The sequence below is a fragment of the Serinus canaria genome, chromosome 20 (genome assembly GCF_022539315.1).
Source record: "Serinus canaria isolate serCan28SL12 chromosome 20, serCan2020, whole genome shotgun sequence".
Taxonomy (NCBI): Eukaryota; Metazoa; Chordata; class Aves; order Passeriformes; family Fringillidae; genus Serinus; species Serinus canaria.
Window position 1 is genome coordinate 3,713,089 of NC_066333.1, and position 24,452 is coordinate 3,737,540.

General features: G+C 44.4%; 1 protein-coding gene across 1 annotated transcript in view; it reads left to right on the top strand.

Moving 5' to 3' along the window:
• PTPRT (protein tyrosine phosphatase receptor type T) overlaps positions 1-24,452 on the top strand; it is a 473,718-nt gene that overhangs the window by 376,613 nt on the left and 72,653 nt on the right. Inside the window, exons 13-14 of the mRNA XM_050982229.1 lie at positions 4,932-4,968; positions 19,353-19,488. Coding sequence (XP_050838186.1) covers positions 4,932-4,968; positions 19,353-19,488 — 173 coding nt within the window. The remainder of the gene's footprint in view (positions 1-4,931; positions 4,969-19,352; positions 19,489-24,452) is intronic.

Consider the following 24,452-nt stretch of genomic DNA (forward strand, 5'->3'; position numbering starts at 1 on the left):
GGCAGCTCATTATTATCAGGGGAGTTGAGGCTGGATTTCTTGATGGTGACAGGTCTGCTCACAGCACACAGCATTATTCTTCTGGGACATTTGGGAGGTATGGATAGAGCTGCCAGCAGAGAGATGCCATTCATCCCTCTGGAGATGGCCATGAAAAAAACCAGGGAGGTTGAGTTCAGCACGAGCTGTGCTCTGAAAGATGAAATGGCACCAGGGCTGCCTGCATCACTTCTGTGAGCTACTAACCAGCTTTGGGGAGCTCTGTGTTCTGCAGGATTTGGGGTGTGCAGTTTATCCACTTACATTCACTCCTTCTTAATCTCATCCTGGATTTGCTGGCACAGAAATAAAGCAGCTGTGGGAACACTTCACTCTTTGTACACCTCTGTTTCCACATCTGGTTGACCACAGGATGTGGACCTGAGTGTTTTCTGCATAAAAAATAAAATTCTCCCCCAGCCTGCCTCATTTTTGAGAGGTTGAGAGGAGTGGGTATCCAATCATCAACTACAGATCATTGACACAACTTCCTATTGTAAATAATGAAAGCCCAAACCACTTTGTTAAACCTCCCTTCTCCAAATGACACAGATACTAAAAAAATAAAAGCTGATAATTGGAATAGCAATAATAGCCTTTGGAAGGAAATAGCAATTTCCTGAAGCTGGCAATAAAAATTATAGGGGAGTCCATTGACCCTGCACAGACATATTTTAAGACTGCAAACCACTGGCTGCAATGGGATAGAAAATAAACACACAATTTAGATTGGGCAAAATGTGTTGAGGACCAAACAAATAACTCCTTAAGGCTGGACAAACCCATGGTTTCTACCTGAAGCAGGTTGCCCACAGGTTCCATGTTCAGCTCTGGGAAGTGGGGAACTAAAGCTGGAACCGAGGCCAAGGGGAGAGTGGTGATTCCTTGTCTGGTTTGTGCACCAGCAGCAGATAAAATCTCCCAGTTTGAGGTGCCTAAAAATCTCTGCCTGTTGTAGGGCAGCCCCCATGGCAGCCCTGGGGACAGCAGGTCCTGCTGGGGTTGGCAAGGGCTTCTTCAGGAAGGGAAGCTCTGTTTGACTGCTGCAAAGTCATAATGATAGTAAAGGAAAGGGAAAATGGTGGGTGTGAAAACAGATGGATGAAAAAGCTTTGGTGCTTTCATTGTTGTTCCTAGTCTGTAAACAGCAAGCTGTCAGTTTCAAAGAAAAGGGAGAAAAAAAAAGATCATGTGGCTTTTTAGGTTGTGAAGATGCAGCTGTCACATAAACATATGTCCTGCTGCCCTCGTAGCCCTTTTCTGCAGAAAATTGTTCCCATCCAAACACTGAGGAGACAGAGGCAGAACTCATTTTATTATCATCCATTTCATTGGAGTGAAATGTGCATTTAGGAACCTCAGTAATTAGTAGACAGCAGCAGCTCCTTTGCTTCTAAAATGAAAGAATAAAGCTATATTAAAAGAATGTTTTTAAAAGCCCTGGAAATCCAGGGGGATGCTGAAGCAGGCTCATGGTGTGCAGCTTCCAGGCTGGGGGCAGGAGCTGTGTGGGCAGAGAGGGCTTGCCCAGCTCCTCAGCACAGGACTCTGCCCAGAGGGTCCCTGGGTTGTGCTGGTGGTAGGGGCAGGTCCTCCCTCCAGGAACACCTGCAGCACCTGACACACAGTGCTCATCTGGGTGGACTTCAAAACAGAGCCAGGGTTCAGCCTTGAGTCAGGGTACTCCACAATCTTCTTTTATTCAGTAGTAAATAAGTTCCAGAAAGCAAATTTCCATCAATATGTTGAGGTTGGCAGGTGGATGGGTTCATTCTGCAGGGAGCTTTCAGGGTGTGGAGCATGTTGGAAAGCGAGGGTTGGGTCAGGAGCTGCAGGATTTAGTCATGGAGTGTTTTCCTATTCCAGGATCTCACTTAAAATGTGCCTACGTTGTTCCATTACTGTTTGGCTGTAAAATGTCTGCCTTAACCTGGCAGTGATACAGAGCTGAAGCAGTGCTGGCATCTTAATTTAATTTATTCCTGTGGTTCAGCCATGGCATGACACAGATATGCAGATATGTTGGCTCTCTGGGTATCATTGAGATTGTTGTAGATCTACAAGGCCTTGTAAAGCTTCTGTCATATCATAACATGGGAAATAAGCATTGCAGCACTGGAAAGAATATTCAGAAATGACACAGAGACTGAATTTGGGGGAAATATTTGGGGTTTTTTTCCTAAAACTTTTACTGTTATCTATTTAATTATTTTTCTTGCCATTGTTTTAGGCAAGCTGGATGGATCATTGATAATTACCAATATTGTTTATTCCTGCTTTGCTAGTGGCTAAAGAGAAGCACCTTGCAGTGACAGGACAGGAAGTAATATGTACAAATTAAAAGGTGGGAAATGTAGCTTAGGAAAAAATATTAAAAAAAAGCATTTTCCCTGCCTATGGCACTTTAAGGTGCATTCCAACCCATTAACATTCTATCATCTTTACTGTGTACAGGAAAGCACCTTGAAACAAAAGTAATATTTTTCAGAAAACAAACATGATGGTGGGAAAGTGGATTTTAGGAGAACGATCAGGTTGGTTGGTTTTTGTGTTTTTTTGTTGTTGTTTTGTTGGGTTTTTTTTTTGGGGGGGGGGATTTATATCTTTATTTTGTTCCTTCTTAAAAAGATTCATGCAAACTTAGAATTTTCAGTATCAACCCAAGAAAAATAGAGCAAATTGAAAGGGATCTCATTTTTATGAGACACCAAAGAGATGAGCAGTGGAAAGCAATGGAATAATCAGCCTTAATCCAGAACATGGACTAAATTCAAGTCTTTACACTGTAGCACCTCTGGGAGCTGGTGTCTGTGCAGGTCCTTTAATGCTTTCCTCCCCAGAAGATGCAATTTGAAATGAAGGTCTGAAGTCCACATCTTGTTCCTGTGGCTGTTGTTTTTGGCAGTGCCAGTTCTCCTAAGAGCTGTGGCTGTGCTCAGTGCAGCCATCAGTGGGTGCAGATGCAAACAGAACAAATTCTCTCTTCCCAAGCACCCTGTGGGAGGGTCTCATGCAGGAATACACACACGTTCCAATGAGATCACTCTCGACTCTTCTTTTCCCAGCACTGACTAATTTCTCCTGCTTTCTGTTTCATTCTGAAACCAGCAGAAAGCAAGAAATACACAAGAATATTTTCCTCAACAAAATGGGAGCCAATGTCCACCTACTTTAGACTGCAAAAATCCTGTCTCCTAATTTTTTATTTTACTCTTCATTGTTGATTTTACAGCTCACCTTGTTGTGGATCAGAAGCTACATCAGGACCTCTCTGTCTTCTGGTTCCCAGCACTATGTGCAGAGACAGCTCTGAAAATAAATCTGTGGTTTTCCTGCTCCATACATCCCAAGCAGCAGCAAAGACTTTGGGTTTCCAGAGTAACTGGCCATTCCAGCTGGTTACCCTCGAGGCAGGGGGGAGTGGGGAGCTCTGAGGTGACTTTGCAGTGCCAGTGTTGGTGCAGGTTGTGCAGGAGACCTGATTTTGGGGGGTCAGAGGGGTGTAACCAGAGATGAGTCTGGTTTGCTGGGATGAGTAGGGCTTCAGTCCCACTCTGGACTGGCAAATGGACATGGTTTGTCCTCAAGGATCCAGGAATTCCTTAAGAGAGTTTCAAGGCAAGGTCAGAGGGAGGGTTTGTCCTCCTGGGTATCTCATTGTTCTTAGGCTGCACACAGTGTGGCTTATATCCAGATTGTGTGGCATCACAGAAAGGGATCAGAGGGGATTGCTCCTGTGATTCCCAGCATGGATCCTGCAATCATCCCCTTCCTACATGCGACAAAAGCACGAGGAGAAAGGCACAGTGTGTGTCTGCTCCAGCCAGGGAGGATTTGTCACAGATGGAGCAATTTTCTCCAAGAGCAAATTGAGATTTGCACAAGGTTTGTCCAGTTGTTTGAGGATGGAGGGAGGTGCTCAGCAGTGCTCTGCTGGGCTGTTGTTTCCAGAGCACAGACAGCATCCATATTAATGGAGCATTGTCAGTAATTTATGCTGGATTCATTACACCTGAGACGTGTAGAGGCATAAAGTGCTCTGCAAGCCTTGCAGCAGATTAGAGCCTGACAGAGGAGCTCTTTAACAGGCAGCACATTCCCATTTGGATGGCAATCACAGGCTGGACAGCAGCAACCCCTGCCAGGAAGGGCTGTGCAATGAGGAGCTGGGGACTCCACAGAGGTTGTGTTTGCAGCAGAGGTGGCCTGAGAAAGCTGCAGAGTCTGAGCTGTTTGTGAAGCCAAACCCAACATTTGGATCCAATCCTGTTTCTGCAGCTCTGCAGGCTCCAGGGTGGATTGAACACAAAGCATTGGGTTTTGTCCCAGCTCTGCAATGAGGAGCTGCAGTGGTGAGGGTTGTTAGAACAGCTCGTTTGGCAGAGGCAGCAGCACAGAATGTTGGTCTGCTCCACATCCATCAGAGAGCTGAAATATTCAAAGGACTTCTTCGGTGTCTGTTTGCCATGTGTTTAAATAAATACCCAATTTGCAAAATTTGCAGTAATGGTGCATGAAAATGAGATGTACAGTGGCGTGCACTTTTGACCCAAGGCTTGTCAGTCTATTACAGAGCAGGTCATTTAACTGGGAAATTCTATTAGCTAATCAGGCACTTCTGTGGGACCCATCACTCACACATGGAGCGTGGAGAAACGTGCTGTCACTCCCAACTTTTCACCACTTAAGAGAACCAACTGCAAGCATGTCCAGTAGTGTGGAGTGTTTTATGCAACAAAAACTGTTGGTGGTATTTTCAAAGATGAAGTGCAAGAAAAGATATATATGTATTTTTAGTTGCTTTTTAAAGGAATGTGTGTTTACTGTAGATGGGCAAATTACACGCTGTGATGTTTTCCCATATATTTTTCTTGTGTTTTTTTATTTTTCAGGAAACAAAAATCAACTGTGTCCGGCTGGCAACAAAAGGTATGTGGGTCTCTCTTTCCTGCAAAACACAATACCAGAAATGTAAAAACTACAGTGGTGGCACAACTTGATTACAGTTCCTAGCCAAAGAACCAGCCTCTTTATTTCCTCTTTTATTTTATTTTTTTAAAGAGGAAGATTGCCAAGGCAGAACAACAATTTCTAGGACCACTCCACTGAATTTGTGGCCTCTGTTATTTTTTTAATGCAGGGTATAATTCTCTGTGGTTCCTCCTTCCCCTCATTCTGTTGACAGCTTTTCTGTCCTGAGGACTGTTCTTGCTGTTGGCAGAACATCACTGAAAAAGTGACATTAACTTCCCATTCAATTTGTTCTCTCCACAACTGTACAAAGTAGATAAGAGGAGATCTGGTGTAAGCCTAACCTTGTACACAGCAGGGCACAATTCTTACATCATGCCATTTTCATGGTCTAATTGAACAAAGATTCCTGATTTTCACTGTGGTGAGCTCAGAGCAGACCGAGCTGACAGGTCACACCGAGCAAACCCAAAACAGCCCCAGGTTGGTTCACCAGGTGTAGCCCCTGAGGGACCAACAGTGACAATGTCTGGGCTCCTTCTCAGAGTTTACAGCTGCTTTTAACAACTCTTCTAAAGATTTCAAAATCACCCCGGGGGCCACTTTTCCAGAAAAGATGTCAGACACCAATTTATTTGTAGCACAGAGTAGCTGTAAAAGATTTCCCCAGCACATGTTGTAGTCTGCCAGGGAGCTGTGGGGAGATGCTGGGGTGCTGCCGTGGGCTGTGCTACAGATGACTCTCCATTCCCAAACTTAGCTTTGCCAGCTTGTGCTCTTGCTGCTTTGCTGAAATGTGAAATCCCTGCATGGCTGCCTCTGGGGGCTTTGGGAGTTCACCACAAGTGGCAGGAGCCCAGAAATCCTTTGAGGCACCCTCCCATTTTTTCCATTCTTTTCCATCTATTTTGACTTGTGGCAGAAGTTAATGACCTCAAGGTCCTTTCTCCTGATCCCTTCTGCATCTGCACTTGCAGAGGAGTTGGGAGGGCTCAAGAAACCCCATTAGCCACTGGAGAGAGCATTTTCCATCTGGGGGTGTTTCTCTTTCCATATGGAAACACCCCCCAGGCTGTCCCAGCCAGGCACTGGGCTGGCAGTGACTGGAGCTCCCACCTGTGCAGGTGTTTTCCCTGCTCAGGCTCTGTATTGCAGACTGGTGGGGCTGTAAGCAGTTGTGTCACCACTGAAAGCTGAGGAGGAGCCATTTGTCCCAGTTCTCCTTCTCATCTGTGGCTCTGGTGCTCCCCATCCCCTCTTGTTCCTTTCCTGTTTAAAAGTTCCTTGTAAAATCTTTATTTAATTCATTCTCTGGGTTACAGACATTCTGTGTGTCTCAGTCTGTGTGTCTCCTTCCTCTCAGTTCTCTCAGCTGGTAGTAGTGTGACCATTTCAAATACCTGATTTTGGCTTTCTGGTGGTAGAAAGAGCAAGAGCAGCACTGGGTGAAATGAATCTCCACAAGCTTTCCCAATAGCATGAACTCTTCATGAGATCAGAGATACTGGATTAAATAATTTTTGGAATCCAGCAGTTCCTTCCATTTCTGCCATTTCAGTTGTTCAATTTTCTGGAGCTGGTGGAAGAATGTTGTCACGCTAGCAGAAAAGACATTTGCTCTGTGAATATTCAAAACAAAATAACTTACCCAACTTGAAAAATCCCATTCTGACATGACCTTTTGTTTGCACTCTCTGATTTGGGTACCTCAGCAAAGTGTCCTGTAAGTGTTTGACCTTCAGCTGAGTTCTGCAAACTGAGATAATTTCCATTAACCCTGTTAGGTCACCAGGAAGAGTCACTGAGTCAATGAGCCCCCTCCTTCTGTTGGTTCTGAATGTCATCTCTTTTTAGAAAAAAATCTCTTGCTAGGATTAATTTAATAAGAGACATTAAAGAGATGGGTAGAGCCTGAGGATGTCTACAGCCACTGCTTTTTGGTGATCTTATCCTTTAGGTTTTTTTTCTTTATTGACTTGAATGGAAAAGGACAAGAAATGATGGTAGTGCTAGTGTTTATTCTCGCTGTCTCAATTCATATCACTTTTGATTTATATCACTTTTGGTTCATATCACTTTTGATTTATAGGTAGATATCTTATTCCTCTGTGAACAGTGCAGAAATCTCTGTTGAAATTCTTTTCCTGTGGCCCTGGCTCTGTGAGCAGTGCTGTAATTCCCAGTGCCTGGCCCTCAGCACGGAGCCCCAGCTGTGCTGATTTGAGGCAGGTTCAGCTCTCCAAAGGAGCAGGGCTGGGTGCAGCTCACAGGCAAGGGAGCACCACCAGCTGGGGTGATGGTGATGTCTCAGGAGCTGCCACAGCTACAGCTGAACAAGGTGGTTCTGTGGGCTCTCCACAGTTTCAGGGTTCCATGTGCCCTGAGGCTGCATTCCCACCATACATTAATTCCATATGGATAAAAGGACCAGCCCCTGCAGAGGGGTGCTGTGCCTGCTCTGCAGTGGGGAATGCACAGAGACACTCACAAAACTGTGATTACACCATGTCCTGATCAAAGGCTGATAGCTGGAATGTTCTAGATAACCCCCTGTGTCTGTGCTGTCTCCTGTCTGCTCATTATATTGATTATCCTTAATGGCATTGCTCTGTGTTCCCCTTCATTTCCATTGGTGTTTTTCTGAGGATAGAATGAGCAAACCTGAAGCCTGCCTTGAACAGAATCATCAGAGCTGCCAGTGAGGATGCTACTGTGGTGTCTTTGATAGGAATCAGGGAAAAAAAAAAAACTATTTTGGAGTCAGGCTCAATCTCAGCATTAAAAGCTCTGCTTCAGTTGGTACCAGAGGGGAAAAAAAAATTGATTTGATGCAAGTAAATAAATACATACTACTGGTGCCAGACTAAATATTCATTTTGGAATAGAGGCCTAATTTTCCCATTCCTAGACGTTTGTCACTGCAGCATCTCTATTAGCACCAGTGAAAGGAATTCTGATTTACACCAGTGACAGCAAGATTGGGATCCAGGCGTGTTTAAGCAAGGCAAGAATTCTCTTGAAGTCCTGGATTAACAAGGGCACTGAACGTGAGTGTGGGAGTAATTAGGCAGTGAAATGTGTTAGGCATGTGTTACTGGGGGATTGTAACACATCCTGGGTGTTGCTGCAAGGCACCTGCTCGGAGCTGAGTCTCTTTAATTACTCGAGAGACGCACGGGGCTGCTCCACCGCCTCTGCTCCAGCTGGCTGCCTGGGGGTTTGCTCTCTGTGTCCCACTGCCCCAACAACAAGAAAAGCAAAGCAGAGCACTCTTTAAAAGTGGTTTATTCCACCAAAAAAATGAAGTTTTGGTGCTTTCCCAGCTTTTTTTTCCTGCTCTTTAGCCAGAAATAGGCTGCTCAGACGAGCCCTTTCCAGCTCAGCCCAACTCTGTGCTGCTTCCCAGCTCTCTGGTGGTGTTTTCTCTTCATGGCTCTCTGTGTGCTGCTCCTGCTTGGATGAACTTGATACTTATGGTGGCAAGAAAAAGCTCTCAAATCCTTTTGTATTGGGTTGGGAGGAGGGGGTGGCATCAGCATTTCAGAGCAGCAGGTCCTCCAAAGCAGAGGCAGTAGGTTCCCAGCTGGGCCAGCACATGCCCTGAGCTCCTTTCCCTCCATCCAGTGCCTCCCTGTGAGGCTGGGTGCTGCCTGTGGGAAGGGCCAGTGGCAGGGACCCACCACCAGCCCTTGCTGGGGTGACCTTGGATGATCCATCAGAAAGCTCCCTGTGTTTGTCCACTCTCTGTAGCCATCCCACACTTTGCCAGCATGTTAAACATTATGAACCTTTTGTATCTACGTATGTTCTTTATTTTCAGATTCGTTGGTCTCAGATCTCTTGCCACTTCCTTCCTCACATGGGCTACTCTCTTTTTTTTAATTACTGGACTAATGTTATCTTTCACAGCATTAGGCACTTGGATGCATCTCATTAACATAAAACAGTCTTTAAAAATGTTTATAATTAAGCCCCAATTTACCAGCTCTCTGCCATACAATTTTCATTCAGATGGGTTATTTATAGGTTTTGCCATTTGGTTTCCTTGACAGCATTTGTTTTAATATGTCCCATTCTTTCTGAATTAACTGACTTGTTCTCCCTGTCTTAAAGCAACATATTTATATCGACACTTTATTAGAGAAAATTGCAACCTCTTACCAAGAGAGAGCGATTACCTCTTGTATTCCTAAAGTGCATTAAATTAATTTCACAGTGTAATTGAAACCAAGGCAGAGGGCTTATTAATGGTTCCTTATCTCCCGATACTCATTTCTTCTTTCCTTAAAATGTGAGTTCTTGCAAATGAAAGAATGGAACTATAATAACCATTATGAGGTACATTTTTATTTTTTTTTCCTTTTGTTTTGTCTCGTGCATGCTGCCTGGGAACCATTTTGCTTGTTCTTAGCAGTGATAGGTAGACAACAGGTGACCACGCGAAACCCGCCCAGCCTCTTGAGCACAGGTGATTATCAGCTCAGAAAAAGGAAAACTGGTCAAACTTCCAGAGGTCTGAGCAGCTTCATGGCTTCTTGTTTAATACTTTTGCATGAGAAATTACTTTTACTATTGCTCCAACTGCAGCATAAAGGAGGGCAGTGCTTTCCTGGCACTCCTTCAGTGCCGAGGTGGAGATCTGTCAGTGCTGAGGGTCAGCTGAGGGCTCAACAGCTCTTAAATCTTCACAGCAGCAGCTGAGTGTGATGGAAGAGCCCCATGGATCCCCTGAGTGTGCATGGAGCTGAGCTTGCATTTCCAATTGGAGTAGCTGTGCCACTTTCTGGGGCTGATTGTTGAGTATTCACAGACAGCTGAGTCCTGCTGTCAGAGAAGTGGTGGCAAGGAAAGGAAAACTATTCTGCAAGCCCTCTGCAGAGGAACTATAGAAACTGTAGTTTCTATAGAAACTTCTGCTGGAGCCAGAGATGCTGCAGAATTGAGCCTCAGCAGCACCAAGTCACTCACAGTGGGGAGGTTCAGAACCTCTCAAGGGTTTTGCAGTTTCCATCAGAAGGAACTTGGAGGTCTGTGTGCCATAAAATTGCCCCAACATATGTAACACTGGGACCAGGATCATCATTAACTCCAGAAAATTTAAATATGGAGGGGAGATCCATCAGCTTGTGGAATTAGGTTTTTCTACTTCTACTTAGCCTGAATAAGTGGCTGGGATGTGGCAGCATTACATGAGATTAATGGGAAAGGAGGGTTGCTTTTTCAGTTTTTAGATGGATTACATTTCTCTAGGAATACTCCCCTCCCAGTGCTGCATGGTTGTTCCTGCCTAGTTATGACTTCCTCACCCAACAATTATTTCAACTGCACATCAGCTGTGATGGTACAAGGGCAGGAAGGTGCTGGGATTACTGGGAAGTTCAAATGCATTGGAAATAAAGGTCCTGATTTTTGGAGTGCATCAGCATGGGAAGAAGGAAACTTCCTGGGAGAATGTTAATAGCTCAGTAAAGAACCTGGGTCTGAAACGTGACCAGGGAAATCTTGGGCTGGGAGGGAGGAAACTGCAAAAAAATCAGTGGAAAATGAGGAAGGAAAAAGTTCCTGCTGTTCCCATGCAGTTTTGCTGCACGTGAAAACTGCTGATTAAATAACTCCTGCTCCTTCCAATCCATTGAAGAGGCTTCTTTCGTTTCCTGAAATACATTCTGGTTTTGTAGACAGACAATGTACTTTTTAAACAGATCTAATCCCACTTCAAATCTGTTTGTTGCTGCATTTTGTCTTCCAATACACTGGAATATTATTCCTCTGACAGGTTTATTCTGTTTGGTGCTATTAATTTCAGAGGAGTTTATCACATTTTTAAGTTGAATGTGTGAAAATGGTTGGTTGGTTGGTTTTTTTCCTCCCCCGAACAAACTTCTGCCTTCTAAAAGTTATTTTTTAGCACAACTTTTGTGCATCACAATCCCTTTAGGGGCTTCCTTATCCCAGGGCACAGCTTTGAATTAGTGCAGAATGGGATGAGGCCAGGAATGAACTGAATTTGGTATCTCCAGCCTCGTGTCCAGAGGTCATTATCCACTCCAGAGCTCTGCTGCATTGCCAGACCCTAATCCTGGGCTCCCCAATTAAAGTAGCAGCTGGAGGTAAGAGGAGAAGCAGCAAAGTGTTTAAGATAAAATCTGGGATAGTTCAGCAACAGGAGACTGAAAACATCACCTTTGTAATTCAGAGGATCACTGCCAGGACACAAGTAGCTTCAGGATAGAAAGGTCTTTGGAGAAATGAAAATAAAATATATTTCAGCTGTGTGAGCCAAGCCTCCAGGAACCACAGCAGGCAAGGATTTACCTGGAGCAGCGTGGAGGTTCTTGTCCCTTTTCAAGACCCACCTGCTGGGAAAGGATGCTCTTGGCTGTGTGCTGTGGCTGGCCCTGAACCAGTGGACATCCTCCTCTGTTTGCAGATAAATTGGCAGCCAGATAAAGGAGTGGAAATGGAGGAAAAGTCAGTAGTTGGACATGAAAGCCACATGTGAAAGTCAAATTAAGAAAATATTTCCTTTGGCTGGCTTTTACTTGGTTTGAATGCAGGGAGCATTGGATTATTCCTCACTTGTGAAATTTAGGGGCTTCTTTTTCATCTCTTCTGCTTGAGAATTTGCAGGAACAGCTCTTTGGATGTCCCTTGGAGCCTCTTCTGCACAGGGGCTGAGGAGGGGGCAGGCAGGAGGGGACTCTCATGTTTTAGAGGACCGTGGGGTTTCATGGTCCTGACCTTCACTCCCTCACACCAACTCATTTGGGTGATCAGGAATTTGTCTCCATTTCTTGATACCTGCAGATCCTGTCTAAGGTGGGGCAGCCACTGGGCAGGTACTGCAGATCACTTAAAATGATTTTCATAAATAAATTATTATTGCCAGTGAGAGGAGTGGCAGATTTGTCTTTCCAAACAAGCTGTGGGTCTGCTGGTAGATAAAACCAGCACTGGGAAATAAAAGAAACAATGGGAAGGATTCCACTGATTGATGAATGGAAAAAGGTATTTGCCTTTACAAATAAACTGTAGGTTTGCTGATAAATGAAATTGGATATTGAAAGATGAAAGAAACAGTGGGGCAATCCCTAAATTCCATAAGAATTAACAATCAAAAGGGAGGGTTATACATGAGAGGGGAATCTTCATTATCAGGCATTCTGGGAAGTCTGCACCTCCCAAGTACCTCAGCCCTAGGGAAAGAGAGAGACCCCAGGGGAATGCCCCATGGCCTCTCCCTTGATTGGAATAAAGCCAAAGGACTCCTCTGTCTCCTTTTTGGACATAAACCTCTGGTGTTTGTGGGTTAATTTTCCTGACATCAGTGTCCTTTAACAACACTCCCAAAGGCATGACAGACCCAGGACTGTTACAAATACATGATGCCTGTTTCCTTAAATAGTTTTTTTGAGAAGCCAGTATTCAGAAACAGGGTTGATATTAACAAGCTTCTGAGCTTCTTCCAGGAGCTGGACAATAAAAGCTATTTGGTTGCATTAGGATCTGTGATAAAATTACAAGGTGGGTGTGAGGCTATTTTGTAGTGGTATTGTAGAGGAAGAGGGAAATCTTCCTTCCAGTCTTGCCTGAAAGTGCTGCTTCAACTTGGCAGGGCTCAGGAAGTGTCCTGGTGTTCATGCAGCTCACATTGAGTGTGTGTACACAGACTCCTGACTACAGCAGTGCTGTGATGGCCCCAGCAGAGGAGAGAGTGATGCACCTGACTCCATGGATAGCAGAAGGCTAATTAATTACTTCATTATACTGTATTACTCTGTACATCTAAAACTGAACCTGCCAAGCACTCAGCTCTGCTCACACTGCCCAGAATCTGTGACTGTCACCCAACAGTCCTGACACACACACACACAGACCTGGCCCTGACAGGCCAAGGAAACAAACACCATCACTGTGGGTAAACAATCTCCATCTTGCATTCTACTTTGGCACAACACAGGCACAGCAAGTGATAAAAATTGCATTTCCTTTCTCTGATGTTCAGAGAATGTGAAACCCAGAAATATTCTTGGGAAGAATTGTGCCTTGCTTTTCTCTGGGAAGAGAAGTGTGGCAACACCTGACACTGCCCAGCTGACTCCCTTTTGCTGGAAGAGAGGTTCCTCCTCTCCATGCTGCTCCCTCAGCTCAGAGTGAAGCCTCTCAGGGCAGCTTTTTGTGGGTCACCCTGGTACCTGTGGCACCTTTGTCCTCTGGGGCTCAAAAGGTGACTGTATTTCAGCATTCACTTTCTGCCCACCCCTTTGCTCACTGCTTTTGCACCTTCTGCAGCTGCTGTGAGTGTGGATTTTTCATGACAATCAGGGTGAGAACAGGGTAACTATTCAGAGGGGGCTGACTGGGGAAAAGTCAGTAATTGTGGTGAATCTCTTATATATCCATAACATTGCCAGGCACTGAGAAGTTTTTGCCTGTTATCAGTCAAAAGGTTGATCTCCCTGTGTCTAAGACTTCACAAAAATTAAGTGACATCTGTAAATTTGAACTTGTCGTGTTGGTAATTGTACTTGTTTTCAACTTCTATGATTTTTGAGCTAGGTTTTAAATACAGTTCTGCAAAAGTGAAGAGTTAAAACAGAAACATGCTGTCACCCCCTGAACCATCACATCACCTGCTGGCAGCTCTCTTTAGCTGAGGTCCTCTTTCAGGGAAATGTTATAAACTTTGTTATTCTTGGAGACCATATATCTGCTTTTAGCTCAAATTAAGGGCTTCTGTTATGAAGAGAGAGGAAGAAAAACAAGAGGAGGAAAAAAGAGGAGGAAAAAAGAATAGCCTTTGTGCTGGATTTGCCTGGAATCTCCAGGATCAACTATTCACTTACAGCTATTTTTTAATTCTCATTCAGCTTAGCAATGCTGATCTTGATGTCTCACTGTGTGTTTACCCTCATCTTCCTACAGATTCCACCTGTAAGCCTGAAAATCCCTCCTACAAATTCTGGTCTGTCTTTCTCTCCAGGACTGCTTTGTTTTGCTGCTCTCTGCTCAGAATATGGTTGAAAGCTTTTGGCTCTCATCATTCTGTCAATTCCTTCTGAGCTTTGTTAAAGAAATGAGTGTGTCTCATTACAGGCTTAAGCCTGTGCTGTTTGCAGTCTTCAGTGACTGGAGGTGGAAAATTGGTGTAGTGACGTGGTGTGTGGTGATCCTCTTTGTGAGACCCATTTTTTAATGAATTGCAACAAAGAAATAGCCAAAAAGGAACCTTTTTTTAAAAAGGAACCTGGCTTTTAGATGTGATGAGCTGTCCCACTCTGTTGGCTCAGGGTACCTGGAGGTGCCAGCATCATGCACAGATTGTTTTTAGTGCTGATAAACTGCTGCAGGGTGTGGTCAGCCACACCCTGGTGCTGGGTGTTTCCACATCAGGATCTACAAAGGTGCCTTTCCACCCTTATCTCAGAGTTATCATCCCTGGAGGTACCTGTCTGCCCTGTGTTAGCACTCCAGACTGTGTTTTACAGATATAGATATTATCAGGAACTGAAAACATGAGGGAAAACATTCCTGCATGCAGAGCTGCTTTAGTAATTTGTAGGCCACTCACATAGAAAGCACCATAAAAAAATAAATAAAGGAAATCGTGTTTACAAGTGATTTGAGAATAGCTGTCTTTTGAATACAAGCCTCTAGGTCTATTAGGAGATTTTACATTCAGCCCACTGCCTGGCCATTATGTGCTGCAAAGAAATTACTCTGATTGTGCAGATCATTTCAACACGTAATGACTGGGAGCCCAATATTTTTCATTAATTTTTCTGGGTTAAATAATGCTCTGAAGTGATTTTTCTGATTGTTTTTTGTTCCAAGAGTGGATTTCTTTCTGAAGAAACTGTGCTCTTAGGTGCTACAATTTTGAAACCAAACCTCATCATTGCCAGACTTGTCCTCTTGCTGAATTTTTCCTGTCTCCTGGAAGTGGCTGAACCTCCCATTTCTTGTGCTGGTTCTCTCATTTTGTCCCTCCTCCTTCACACTTGCATTGCCCTTTCCTGGACTCTTAATATTTGATCCAGTTGTCCTTAGAATCATTTTGTTTGATTTTTTTCTTCTCCTGTTAAGCCTTGGGATGCTTCTCTTTCCTCCAGAGTCTTGGCTGCTGGTGATTGTGGTGCCCCTTCCACTGCAGGACTTTGTGCCTCACCAGCTGGAAACCTCACATAAATACCTGACTTTTCCTCCTGTTTATGGCTCTCTTGAATTCTTTTTCCTGGCAGTGTCTTTTTTTTTTTTTTAATGCAATATTGTAATTGCTGCCTGAAGTAAAGAATGTTTCAAATTGCAGTTTGTGAAATAGGTTTTATGGGAGAAACTTGTATTATCAGCCCTGCTTAGTGACATGCACTCAGTAATCATTCTTTCCTGGATGTTTTTCAGAGTGCCACCTCCACAGAGGAGGTTGCTTTATATTTTGTGGCTTATTTTCAAATAATATCCCTGTGCAGAAATTGCTGGGAGAGAGATTGCCATGGTGTCTTTCCCTCAGATGCCACTGCTGTTTTTTCCCCAGAGGGCACTGCCCAGGCTGCCCAGGCAATGGGCACAGCCTGAGACTGCCAGAGCTCCAGGAGAGTTTGGGCACCACCCCCAGGGATGCCCAGGGTGGGGCTGTTGGGGTGTCTGTGCAGGGCCAGGGGCTGGGCTGGAGGATCCTGGTGTGTCTCTTCCAGCTCAGCATACTCTGTGATGCTGTGAATCAACAGCAGCATGGCCAGATTAGACCTTAATTAAAACCTTAATTAAACCAGCAGTGTGTGATGATCCAGAAACCTGACTTCTCATGGGCTGATGAGCTGGACAGCTCTGGGAAATTGGCCATTTGCCCCTGCCCTGCTCTCTTTGCATCTCTGCAGCATCCCCAGAACTGTACCTCCCACCAATGTGCTGCCTCCAGGGTCTTCTGGCCTGCTGCAAGATGCTGGATCTGGGAATTTTGGAAGGGATTGAAGAGAAACAAAGTCAGTTGGGTTGCTAGGAAAGAACTAAGATGTTGCAATGGCTCTGACTGACCAGAGGAGTGCTGGGCGAGTGTCAGTGCCTGTGGAAGTCAGCCAGGGCCCTGCTCTGGCTCCTGGGATGGTGCATTTAGTGCACCACAGAGAGGAGCATCTCTGAGAGCAGCAGCCTGGTGGAGTAGAGCAGGCACAGACAGGAGTCAGAGGACCTACAGTCTGCACTCCTCTGGCCCTGCCTGCTGTCATTTGCCTTTCTTATTAAGGAAGCAAGCTCAGGGCAGAAAATTGTCCTAGTTTGTGTTAGTGCAGAGTAATGGGGTGCTGACCTCGGTGGGGGCTTTGGGTGCCACTGGAATACACACACTAATAACAGTGGTGACCTGCTCTGTGTCTTACTGCTCCAGCATCCAGCTCCTGTTACAAGGAACAATTCATTCCAGGAAATGTGGTGGGAGCAGCCACTAGAAAATCCAGTCATAGTTGTTTTCATTCCTTTTTAATGCCAGCAATACATAAACACGGTTTTTCAGAAAGAAAAGGGTGGCCCCTCAAGTACAGTAGTGCAGGGATTTGCAAGTGTGTTTAAAGATATTTGTAGGAAATGGCCATCTGAGCAGTTTTTATGGGCTGCTGTGCTCAGAGAATTTCAGATCCTGCATCTCTATAAAGGAGAGAAGCAAAACTGAATTCCAAAAGAGCGTTTCTGTCAGGGGCAGCAGGAGTCATGTCCTGAGAGAAACAGCTCACAGAGCTCCTCCTGCCAGGACAGGAATGTTCTTACCCACAGCTGGTGCTGGGGCAGGTGGGAAACCAGAGCAGGCAGAGGAGATTTAGAAATCTGCATGGAAAATCTGCCAGAACAGCAGGAAAACAATGGACTTTTGCAGCCATGTTTCACTGCAAGGCTTTGAGAGTCCCAGAGGCAGGAATTTGCTGACACTGTCACATTCTCCATTCCTAGGCACTATCAGCTGAGACAACTAACAAATGGTTGGGCTGGTAGCCTAAAGGAATTGCTGGCCCTTGCCAGGAGAGACAGAGTTGCCCAGAAGATTGGAGTGAATCAGTCACCACTGTGTGGAGGTGTCAGGATGGATAATGAGCCTTTCTCCTCCTCCTGGAACTGCAGGAGCCTGCAGTGGGGTGGGAAATATCAGATACAACCACTCTGACCACACATTGCCTGGAGAAACAAGCAGCAGCCTGGCAAAATCAAACCAGTCTGGGGGATCAGGACATGGAGTTGGCAGCACATTCTTATTTCTTCTAACACAGCTCACACTTCACGAGGGTATTCAGATGGTACAAAAATGAGGGGCTTCTGACTGTGCTGTTTAGAGTAGAAAGCCATTCTCCAACACCTATTATTTAGGGTCATAAGAGTAACTGCAGCTCAGCTGAAGGATAATTTGGAGTACTTCTGACTTTCACTTCAATGAATAGAGTTTTAGCCATTTTCAGGGAGAAATTGTACCTTTCTCATTGCCTTTGTTGTGTGACAGTATGGGGATTGCCTGTCTGATGGTGTATAGCTCACCTCTTGCTCACATTTACTGCAAGATTGTGCGAGAGCTTGTCAGAAAAAGATGGAAATATGCAACTGATCCATTATTTTATTTTCATGCTCAGGAGTCCCATTAATGCATTTCAGACCTGTGAGCACAGAAGTTATCAGTGAACTCTTAACTGAATTGGCAAATTGGTGAATGCAGCAGAATAGCAGAGTTGTCAGGGGCAAAAGCTGAAAATGATACCTGTGACTCCAAGAGCCAGCCCTTTTTGCTTGGTAAATTTTGTGTTTTGCTCTGAGTGAACTAGATTAGCAGCTTAGCTGTAGGAGAAGTGAAATCATGCTTTTATCACTGCATCATCTCTTAAAGCATGTGCAGTTTAACGTGAGGCAGAGAGGCAAAACAACACCCCAGTGACAATGACACTGCTGTCTCACCAACACACGGACTTGACTGGATATTATCTCCCCCAGCAAGTGACTTTGAACAGAAGTGATTCAGATTTCCTGAAGACCAGCAGCACAGAGCTGTTAAAAGAGCAAAACCTTGTGGTGTTCTCCTGTCAGCCCTCTGTGTTCACCTGTGATTCCCTCTGCCCCTGTTTAAGCTGCAGAGGAGGAGCTGGCTGACTGCAGCAGCAAAGGTGAAGCCCAAGATAAGAGTGGATCTCATGTAACATGAGTTCATTTACCTTTGTGAACTGCACTGGTGATATTTTTAGGAGTAGTTAAGTGTAAGAGGAATATGATGAAGATAGGCTTATTTAGTCTTTAGAGTAGCCATGAGTCAAATCTTGTGGGGCTTTCTAAATCAAGCTCAGTGGCTTAAGCTATATCTGGAAATATTCTGTGCAGCAAGCAGTGAAGTCAGCAGAGCTAAGGTCTGTAATGAGGACTAATGAGGTCTCGACAATAGGGTGGAGGGCAGCTGTCTCCAAGGTGCTCACTTAGAGCAGAAATGCTGTGCAAATAATGCTCCTAAATATGTTTTCTTTTCAGGTGTGTGGATTTCGCTTCTTAAATAAACCAAACAAGTGAACCAAAACCCCTTAAAATTTCAAATAGAAATTATGCTCTCTGGTTTGGGCTGAAGGAGGCATGCCTGCTGTGTGATGATAGAGGGTACTGAGGCACTGGAATTGCCTGTCCAGAGAAGCTGTGGCTGTCCCTGGATCCCTGGAAGTGTCCAAGGCCAGGCTGGATGGAGCTCCAAGGTTCAGCCTGGTCTAGTGGAAAGTGTCCCTGCCCATGGCAGGGGGTTGGAATGAGATGGGCTTTAAGGTCCCTTCCAACTCAAATCATTCCTTGATTCTGTGTGGAGGGTGCTGCTCTGTATGTTGGATTAATGTTTGTTACAGGCATATCTGTAATGGGATATTTAAAAAAGCCAGGCATCCAATACACTGAGAAAGACAAATTTGAGCTGATTTTGGAGGGAAAAAGTTTCAGAAGTATTATTATAATTACATGTTACTGTGTTCACTATTTCAATGAGTAAGGATTTCAAGTCCATTTGAACTATTTGAGATTAAAATTAGAGCTGTTGTTCTCCTGTTCCTGGGTGCATGCTGAGTGCTTCAGAAGAGTAAATGCCCCATTACAGTAGAACTTAGTAAAATATTAGAGTCATTTGCACTACACTGGGATTTTACACCCTATTACTGCTCTGAATTATCTGTCATTAGCCCTCATTAAAGGCAGATTTGGTTAGATGGACAATTGTCTATTGCAATTTGATTGCAAATATGTTGTTAGGCTTTCAAATGAATATTTAAAGTGGATCATTGCACAGTTTACCTAGAAGGTCTTTTTTTTTTTTTTATCTTGTCCTTCCTCTCCCTCCATCTTTTAAGGAGCTTCCACCCAGAATTCCAATGCAGTGGAGCCTGAAAAGCAAGTGGACAGCACGGTGAAAATGGCTGGAGTTATAGCTGGTCTCCTGATGTTTGTTATTATCCTCTTGGGAGCAATGCTCACCATCAAAAGAAGGTAAGTTTCTGCTTTGCTTCCATCTTGGACCTCTTGTTGCAGTTTCCAAAGGAAGAATAAATAAAGATAAAACATTCTTTGTGTGTGACAGAGAGCAGCAGTTGTTGCCTGTGTACATAACACTGACACCGAGAGTCCAGAGGAAATCCATGAACAAAAGAATGGTTGTTACTGCAAAGAGATAATGATGATTAATTGATAATTCATGTCAAGGGATAAGTCACAAAGTAGCATGGGATAAAGGGGATGAAAGGAGAACCTCTCCTACCAGGGGAGGCTGAGAGCCCTGGGATTGTTCAGTCTGGGGAGGAGAAGGTTTGGAGTGACCCAGTTGTGGCCTTCCAGTCCTTGTAGGGAGCCTGCAAGAAAGGGAGAGAGAGCTCACAAGGGCCTGGAGTGACAGGACAGGGGGAATGGCTTCAAGCTGACAGACAGGAGGCTTAGATTGGATATTAGGAAGAAATCCTTCCCTGTGAGAGAGGCTGCCCAGAGAAGCTGTGGCTGCTTCATCCCAACCATTTTTCCAACACTTGAGTTTTCTGATGCTTTGGCTGTCCTGACTGCTACACCCTAAGTTATTATCTCCCAGATAACACAGACAAACCCACGAACAAAATTCCTCCTAAAGCAGAATGAGTCCCAGAGGTTGGACACTGAGGCTCCATTTGCTCTGTGTGAAAGCTCCCAAGTTCCTGCAGAGCTCAGCTGGCCCCAGGACAGTGCCCAGGACCTTCAGCTGAGCTTCCCAGGTCCCTGGAGCAGCAATGTTTGCTGAATTTGGGTGTGATGTCCCACACACAGAACTTTGCTCTAGCTGGTTTTGCCACAGGCTCTGTAAACCTGGGCAATTTTCTTCCAAGTTAACGTTGGAAAGGAGGTGAGTGGGAATATTAGAAATCTAAATTCTCCCCTTTTTTTCCCTAGAGCTGGAAAATTACAGTTTCCTCTGTGTTGTTTCCACAGCCCCTCCCAGGGCAGACAAGCAGACTCCCTGCAGTCTGTATCTGTTTGCTGCAATTTGCAAGGATACCTGCTGGAAGACACACTGAAATAAGGAATAAACTGGCTCATTGACTTTAAAATCTTTTCCCATTTCGAAGCTCTGAGGGCAGGAGGAGGTTTGGGAGGCTGTGGCACACCTCCAGAGCTGCTGCTCACATCCCTTCTGGGCTCCCTGGGATGGGCACCACCAGCTGTGTGCAGCTGGGGCTCGGAGCTGCACATGGACAAATGTTCCCTGAGGATGAGCCTCAGCCTGTCAGGCTCATTGCATTTGTAAACTAGAGTGGGTTGGGATCAGCCTTTATAAAAGAGAAGCTGATTTGGGCCTCAAATCGATTGGAACTTGTGGAGGAGCAGAGCTGAAAGCTTGAACTCTTCTGAGAGAGCAGTTTAACAACAGAGTTCTCCTTTTATTTGGCAGGCAGAAGCACTTGGAGCTTCAGCTCTTGCATTCCATGTTTGCATTAGTCTCATTTTAAAAACAGTTCCCTTCCCAGTGCACCGAGGCCTTGGTGTACAAATAGTGGAGTCCTTCAAGGCAGCAACACAAAAAAACATTTAATGAGCTGAACTTGAGATGCTGTCCTCAAATGGAGCTGGAAAATATCCCAGTGACAATTGTCCATTGTCCAGGGCATCACAGCTCATTTGGGACAGATGTTGTCTTAGATAGCAAAGATTCTATCATTATCATAGTACAAGGATTTCATATTATCAGAGCTTCATACCTTCTCGATACAGGCAGCTCCTCTACTCACTGACTTCTCCAGGTGCTCACAGCAATCTGACTCTCCTCACTCCTCTTTCCTTACTCTTATCTAGCACTAGTTCTTATTGATTACAGGTGTGGCCTGTTAAGATCAGGCCCACCTCCAATCTTCAGCAACTGAAACACCTGTAACTCACTGGGGGGCAAGATCACCCTCTACAATTCCCCCTTTTTCTTTTAACCACAGAGTTGCAGCATTTCCAGAAGTACATATTCAAATAAATCAACATTATTACATTTTTGTATATTTCATTTAGAATTAAGAGTTATACAATGTTCAAAACAGCATGTTACAGCACAGAGAGATATATATTTCTAAGTATTAGTTTAGTTCTACAGCTTTTCCCAATTTACAAAAGCACTTATCTTCAAGGTCTTTTACACTCATATTTAGCAAACACCAATAGCTGTAATTGATATATTTTGCCAATAGTTTAGTGTTCAAGTCCTGTTCCCAAATCCACGGGGTTATTTGGGCAAAGCCAGTTCTCCCAAATCCATGGGGTTACTTGGTCAAATCCAGTTCTGAATCCTCAGGGTTATTTGGTCAAATCTAGTTTCCCCCAAATCCATGGGGTTAATTGGCCAAATCCAATTTCCTCCAAATCCATGGGTCATCCCAAATCCATGGGGCAATATAGTTTAGTCCCAAATCATGTTGGGGTCACCATTTGTTGTCTTAGATATCAAAGGTTCTATCATCATCACAGCACAAGGATTTCATATTATCAGAGCTTCATACCTTCTTGATGTTGCTCACAGGCAGCTCCTCTACACACTGACTGTTCCAGATCCTCACAGCAATCTGACTCTCCTCTTTCCTTACTCTTATCTAGCACTAGTTCTTATTGATTGCAGGTGTGGCCTGTTAAGATCAGGCCCACCTCCAATCTTCAGCAGCTGACCCAGCTGCAACTCATTGGGGGGCAAGATCACCCTCTACAGACAGACAGAGGAATTCCTGGATGAAGCATTTTGTTGAGAGAGAGCAGAGGAAGGAGAGGGATTAGAAGAGAGGGAAGACATAGGTTTGAGATGGACATTGGTACCATCAGGAGCCTCTTTTTGTTCCTGTGGGACTCCCCACAAGAACCTTTCAGACACAGCATGAACGAGCAGTTGCTCACAGTTGCTCACAGTCTCAGCAGAACAAATCACAAAAATTCCAGGAACTCAAAACTTTCTGGGGGCTGAAAAAGTTTTAGAGGGTTCAGTCAGATATGTGCAGCTAAATCAAGCCAACCAATGTTTTTATACAGTGGAAAATTTGGGTTTGATGTTTTGTTTGTTGTCTGAAAGTTTTAGCTGAAACTCAGGGTTGTCTAAAGTCTGCTAAAGTTTCCATATTTATCTATCTATATCAAAATTGTGTGTACATATAAATTTCTGGTTTAAGCATGACTGTCTTACAGCATTTGAAATCAAAACCATTAACAATTTGTTTTCTTGGTTTTGGGAACCCACTAACTCCAGGAGTTAAGCCATAGTCCCATCATTACATGTGTATGAAATATAGAAATTGCTGCAACATAATGGAAAGAAACTTCACACAAAAACGTGTAGGGACAGGACAAGGGGGGATGGCTTCAAACCGAAGGAGATTAAATTTAGATTGGATATCAGGAAGAAATTCTTCACTCTGAATGTGGGCAGGCCCTGGCACAGGGTGCCCAGAGCAGCTGGGGCTGCCCCTGCATCCCAAGGCCAGGCTGGACAGGGCTGGGAACAGCCTGGGACAGTGTCCTTGCCATGGCAGAGGGATTGGAATAATCTTTAAGGTCCATTCCAACCCAAACCACTCTGATTCTATGATAATTTAACCTGTAAATTTAGAGGTGGTTATCCATGCCTACAGGAGTGTATGTGCTCAAAAAGGCAGAACCAGATTCTTTCATTAACAGGTACAGATCCTGAAATATCTCATTGTTATTGTATGAAAATATTTCTAATTCTCTTGTTGCTGTTGTTGTTTTTTCCTTAATAATATTTAAATGCACTTGTATAACAGAGTATACAACATCATTTTGTAAACACAAAAGAAAACAAGGAAAAAAAGAGATATTTTTCAGGAGAAAATACCCTTTGACTTTGCCCCTTCCCAAAGTATTTTATTTTGGTCTGTTCTGGTTTCATCTGGGCAGTTTTAATTCTGGTGTAATCGTGACTTTTGTTTCCCTGGAGTGAAGAATGTGACCCTTCTCAGGCTGGTGTGTTTGAGCAGACAAAGCCTCCACTGACCCCTTTAAATACAAGACAGAATAAATAGGATCAGACAGCCTGTCATGGAAGCACTGTCAATAAGTTCTTTAAACTGCTGTCGGTAGCAAAAAAGGAGATTTGGGGCTATGTAGGGTCTAGGATTATTTCCTCCTATGAAAACTCAGCTCCTTATTCTGGATTAGGATTTAGGTGGTTACCTTAAACTAATTAAACAAAACCCCAAAGCCTCTTGGTTAGAACACAGGACAGAATTAGGAAAAGGGAATGTCCCCTCTGTGTCCCTGTTTCAGGTGGGAGACAGGCAGGGGTCTGGGCTCTGTTGTGCTTTCTAGGACCAGGGTGTGTTTTTACTGAACCATAACTCTGACCAGTTCTCACAGTTAAGCTTTGAAATATTCTCTAGTAAGTCCTTATTTCAGGCTGCATATTTTGGAAGAATTTGAGCCAAAATATCCAGTTTCAAAACACAATCCTCCTTTTGTTTGTCTTCCTTTATTTTCTATCCTTATGGAGCAAACCTTTCTGAGCTTTCCTCTGCAACCTGGAGGGATGTGCAGCTTTTTAATGAGGGCTGAGAGTCTGGTGGGATCCCAGATGTCTGTGGCTCAGACAGGAGAGCAGCAGAAAGAACAGCAGGATGTTCAAGGGAACACTTCCAGTTGATGGAGCTGTGTGAGCTCTGGTCCTGGCCTCTCCCAGGGCTTGGTTCAATGGAATCATTTTGGGGATTGCAGGGGTTCAGCTGCGTGTGCTCTCATTTTCTACATCTTGGTCATGTTTCCCTTTGTTTAGGGGCTGAGTGGAATTTGGATTTTCACAGGGAAGCTCAGTGGCAGTCACTGCACCTTAACTGGTGCATTGTAGGGCTGTAGGATTGCTGCCTTCAGGAGATAACAGCATTTAGTTAAAATACATCCAGGTGGATTGGGAATCAGTGCCCTTCAAAAAATGTGGTGTTGGAACCCAGGACATT